Source organism: Talpa occidentalis, unplaced genomic scaffold (assembly GCF_014898055.3).
Source record: "Talpa occidentalis isolate TD23 unplaced genomic scaffold, MPIMG_talOcc4v2.1 talOcc4.3, whole genome shotgun sequence".
Taxonomy (NCBI): domain Eukaryota; kingdom Metazoa; phylum Chordata; class Mammalia; order Eulipotyphla; family Talpidae; genus Talpa; species Talpa occidentalis.
Genome location: NW_023603184.1, coordinates 34,659,935 through 34,665,122, shown reverse-complemented (window position 1 = coordinate 34,665,122; position 5,188 = coordinate 34,659,935). Strand labels below are relative to the sequence as shown.

General features: G+C 48.1%; 1 protein-coding gene across 1 annotated transcript; it reads left to right on the top strand.

Moving 5' to 3' along the window:
- The first annotated feature begins 1,624 nt into the window (after nucleotides 1–1,624).
- On the top strand, nucleotides 1,625–4,545 carry MRPL17 (mitochondrial ribosomal protein L17). The gene is made up of 3 exons (XM_037521713.2): nucleotides 1,625–1,824; nucleotides 2,128–2,196; nucleotides 2,500–4,545. The coding sequence occupies exons 1-3, from the start codon at nucleotides 1,651–1,653 to the stop codon at nucleotides 2,773–2,775; spliced, it is 519 nt and encodes a 172-aa protein (XP_037377610.1). The 5' UTR covers nucleotides 1,625–1,650; the 3' UTR covers nucleotides 2,776–4,545.
- Nucleotides 4,546–5,188: the final 643 nt, after the last annotated feature.

The following is a 5,188-nucleotide window of genomic DNA, read 5'->3' as shown; positions in this document are numbered from 1 at the left end:
GATAAAGTGACAAATCTAAGTATCCTATGTATCAAATATTGTAGCAGTATAATATTGATGGTGGGGGGCTGGGGGGAAAGGGGATTAGCATGTGTGAAAGAATTCACCAGAGACAAAGTGGAGAACAGAAAAGGCAGAATCATTGAAATTTCCTGCAAGAGAGCAGGGGGCAAGATGGGAGGTGTGTACAACCCAAGATGGGCTTGAGGCTCTCATTTATAACCTGTTATCTTCAGGGATGTCTGGTCGTAGCCGTTGACCTTTGAAACAGAATGTGTCCTGATCCTGCTTGGGCATTCATGGTCAAGGTGAAGGGTCTTAAGGCCAGGTTCCCATATCAACCTTACCAATTCAAGTCTCCCAAACTTGCCTGCTAGGCAAGGAGTGGGGGCTTAGTTTTTAACCTCAGTAATGATACCACAAAAATTAGTAATCAACTTACCCTGTTTTTCAGGGTGACAAAATACAACCCATAACAAGGAGCAATTTTTACAAAGTCTCTACAAATCTACAGACACTAAAGCCCCAAAACAGAAAAATACGTGAATATATAAATGCGTAGGTATGTTTTCTCCTTTAAAAAAAAAAAGCCTGCACCCCTATGTTTATAGCAGCGCTATTTACAATAGTTAAGCTATGTTAACAACCCAAATGCCCAAAAATAGATGACTGGATCAAGAAGATGTGGTACATATACACCATGGAATATTACTCAGCATTCAAAAAAGATAAACTCATGCCATTTGCAGCAACATGGATGGCGCTGGAAGGGATCATGCTCAGCGAAATAAGCCAGAAAGAAAAAGAAAAATACGGGATGGTCTCACTCATAGCAGGAATTTAGAAAACCTAAATAAGGGACCAGGAAAAAGACTAATTGTAATAAAGTAAAAATCAAAATCAACAAGCAGCTATAAACCAGAGGGGGGGGGAGGGTCAAAATAAGGGGGGTGGGAATTGTACGGGGACTATATAACCAAGATGAAAATGCATACATTGTGCAAAAATGAAAAATAATGTAAAAATATATTAAATAAAATTTTAAAAAAGCAGATGTAATTAAAAGTATTAATCTATTACTTTTCCTCCAAAGTGCTGTTATTTTTCTTTAACTGTAATGATTACATGTACTTAAAAGAAATTTTTCACTACCTACCATTCTTTACTGAGCATCAGTTATTCCTCTCCCCGTCATAAAGGAAAATAATTTGTTTCAAAACGTCGCGCTCAGAGTCAGGCGGGTTCATCGCGCGCGGGGCGGGGCCGGCAGCCGCGGGACCGGCCCCTCCCGGCGCCCTGTGAGCGGAGACTCGCTTTCCCAGCATGCCCCGCGGCGGGGCGTCCCGTTTCGGCCGGCCGCCCCAGGTCTGACGCAGCACAGAAGCGCCCGCAGTCCCGCGCGTCCCACACTAGAGGGCGCGTTTCCTCGCGTCAGGGAAATGCCTGAAGCCGGCGCGGCTCGCCGCCTTCAAGAGGGCAACGCCCCTTCTCCTCCCTCCGCTCTGCCAACGAGGCAGGCTCTGATGCTCATGCGCAAACACGTCCACCACGCAGCGGGTGCGCGCGTGCGTCCCCGCAAATCCCGCCCCTCCGCGCAGGCTGCCCTGGAGCTTCCAGTTCCGGCTCCTAGGGGAGGGCGAGGCGGGCACCATGCGGCTGTCGGTCGCCGCCGCCGTCTCCCATGGCCGCGTCTTCCGCCGCATGGGCCTCGGCCCCGAGTCCCGCATCCACCTGTTGCGCAACTTACTTACGGGACTGGTGCGGCACGAGCGCATCGAGGCGCCCTGGGCGCGCGTGGACGAGATGAGGGGCTACGCCGAGAAGGTGAAGGGCTGCGCCCGCGCAGGGAGGGGCCCCCCTCTTCCTCGCGGCCCGGCCTGCGGGGCGGGGTCCCCCGACTTGGGGAAGGAGAGGGGCCCGCCTGATGCCTTCTCCCAGAGGGAATCCCCCGGTACTGTGGGCTGAACCCGGCCCTCCGGCGTCCCAAGTGGTTAGGGCTGCGGGCTTGGGGGTGGCATTAAAGATGTGCTTTGTTAGTGGAATGAATGAGCTGCAGTTTCATGTTAAAGGAGTAAAATTGGCGTCTGGTTTCTTGTTGCGTGGATCGGTTGTGCTCTGTCCTCACAGCTCATCGACTATGGGAAGCTGGGGGACACCAATGAACGGGCCATGCGCATGGCTGACTTTTGGCTCACGGTGAGTATTTCCCATAAGGCCTCCTTAATCTCTGCTCCCCCCGGGGGCAGAATGAAGTGAAGGCATTCACTAGGACAAATCTGGTGAACTAAATTAGACACATGGGTCTTAAATTAGTTGTTTCATGGGATTCTGAATCTCCACAACTGCTTGGAACCGACCCCTCTGTGTTGCGTTGACGCTGCCACTTTCAGGGTTAGGGAGGTCTATGCGGGTGAGGATCCTACTTTTGTGAGTGTCGAAAGTTGTTTGTCTGCAGTGGTGCTTATCTCTACTCTCACCTGGGTAATTCTCCCCTTCCAGGAGAAAGATTTGATCCCGAAGCTGTTTAAAGTCCTGGCCCCCCGGTACCAAGGTCAGAAAGGAGGCTACACGAGAATGCTGCAGATCCCAAATAGGCCTGCGCAGGATCGGGCCAAGATGGCAGTCATCGAGTATAAAGGGAACTGCCTCCCGCCCCTGCCCCTGCCTCGCAGAGACAGCAATCTTACACTCCTCAACCAGCTGCTGCTGGGGCTGCGGCAGGACCAGGAAGCTTGCAGCCACCGCTCCCACACGACTCAGACACCAAGGATTTAACTGGAGGCAGGTGCATGGCCTTCTCATCAGTATTGATGGTCACAACAGGTCTTTGAAGCTCTTTTATCTCTAAGAAGAAATGGAGCTAGACTTGTAAAATGGGCAACCTTAATGCCCAGAACCCTCTTGGAAGCCAGATGACCCTCTCTTGTCACCATAGATAAAGTTCCTTGTATTAAAAAAAAAAAAAAAAGCTGATTTTTTTTTTTTTCTCCCTGGGGATTTCTGGAGAAAAAGGACTATCCAAATGCTCAGCCTACCTAGAAAAGTAAATTAGTAACAGTATGTCTATGTTTTTTTGTGTGTACTCCACATTACCCCCCAAAGTTGACTGAATTTTGACATCTAGAGAAAGATTACTTACTGGCACAGGTTGAGGGTGAATATCTAGAAGTGAACTTTTCATAATTATCTGGTATCCTGGGAGCCCTCAGAAACACTAGAACAATTCTGTTTTTAGACAGGGTCACATGTGATCCTCATGTGCCCCCCACTCAAGCCCACAATGAACCTCAAAGGAGAGGACCTGAGAATTCAGGTTATACCATTCTAGCCAAGGGAGTAGAAGCATTCAACAGAGGATGTTGGACTCCAGGATAAGCTCCTTCCGTAGCTGGTGAGGTGGGAGGAGTACTAGGAAGTTAAAACTGATGGGAATTTCCTGGAAATTTTTTATTGTCAAATCTGGGCCTCTCTGGGAACTCAGAAAAGGGAAATCCGGCTTCAGAATGGCTAAGGCATATGAGAAGGAGGAAGATCATTTATACATGTTCATTACTGTGAAACCAGACTTGGCCCAGCCAGGCATCAGTCTGAGAAGACTTGAAGCTGTCCCTGACCTGCACACTTGAGAGCAGGGCCTGGATGATCTATCACCATATAAGAGATTTTACCTTAGGCTGGACCTTCAGCTTGTACTTGGCCCACCAAATCCATCTACTTTCTAGATAAGGATGAGAATGGAGGGGTCAGTGGTCTGGCAGATACAGGCACCACTGACAAGGCTAGTCTGGTCTCTCACTGCAGCTGCTCGCCTCTAAAACATCTGTTCCCAATAGAGTTCCCCATCTCAATTCGTTTTTCCATGCTGTTGCCAGGAAGCTCTTTCTAACTATTGTGAGTGAGATATGCAAAACATTTATTGAATAAATGAATAAACCTGCAACTGTAAGTGCATCTTGCAAAAAATTTACACCCTTCTGTCTAGGCATGAATATTCACCACAGGTAGATATTTTGCAGTCATCCCTGAAATCTAAAGAAAAGTATTTTCTGGGCCTCCTTGGTGGCACAAGGGGTTAAGTCTCGGCACTATGAAGCTATGGGCAGCCACTGCAGCAAGAGTTTGATCCCTTGCCAGGGAGCTAACCCACATGGCACAGCAGACCTCTCCTGACTTACCCATCACTACCCTCGGCGATATGTTTCAATCAATCTGCCTGTTCTGCTCCCCACTTTGGTAAATCCTCTCACCCCTGCCCCCACACCTCTAGTCTGCACCCCAGCACTTGTATGCATAAATAAATCTTAAAAAAATACATATTTTGGGCCTCCGCTGGTGGCGCAGGCAGCTGAGCACAGCACTGTGAAGCTGTCTGTAACCTCTGCAGCTCCAGTTCGATCCTGGCCGGCCAGTGAGGATCCCACATGGCGCTGCAGACCTCTCCTGTCGCGCCCGCTGCTCCCCTCAGCAGTGTATTTTGTCCATCTGCCTGTTCTGTTCCCTGCTCTGTCTGGTGAATCCTCTCACCCTCCCGCACATCTGGCCTGTAGCCCAGTTCTTGTATAAGTAAATAAATCTTTAAAAATAAATAAAAATAAAAAATACATATTTTTTTTTAATTTTCCTTAAACCACATCTTTAAATATTGGTAACAGGATTATGGCTGAATTCCATAACTTTTCCGTTTAGTCCCCAGAAATGTATGTCCCTTTGAGACTTTCAACAGTTTTCTAAGTATTAAGCATCTGCTAGTAACCAGCATGTTTGCCATGTCAGACCCTGATATTAGGGATACAGAGATGAGCAGAAACAACCTTTCCCATCATTCCCCTTAACACATTTCATTCATGCAGTCTCACCCAGAGAACCTGCCACCTTCTACCTACCTAACTTGTTACACACACCGTTGGCATCTCCTGAGTGACTTCTCTCTCCATCCCCACAGTTAAATTCATTTCTCTGTAAAGCTAAGTTCCACTACATTATTTTCATAATCCACTGAATTTACAACAGGGCGTTAGAGCTCCCAACTGTGTTGGTTCCCAAACACCCATCCCTGATTAAGGCAATAATAATATTTCCATCCCCTTAGTATTGTTGGGCTCAGGGATGGACAGACCTGAACTAATACCAGCCAGTGAGAATCCAGACTCTACTGTGCTCAACAGAGGTATGGTAGGGCCTCCCCAGT

Coding starts and splice junctions, on each gene's coding strand:
- MRPL17 (XM_037521713.2), top strand. CDS start 1,651: ATGCGGCTGTCGGTCGCCGCCGCCGTCTCCCATGGCCGCGTCTTCCGC. Junction 1,825..2,127: donor TGAGGGGCTACGCCGAGAAG/GTGAAGGGCTGC, acceptor CTGTCCTCACAG/CTCATCGACTATGGGAAGCT. Junction 2,197..2,499: donor TGGCTGACTTTTGGCTCACG/GTGAGTATTTCC, acceptor CTCCCCTTCCAG/GAGAAAGATTTGATCCCGAA.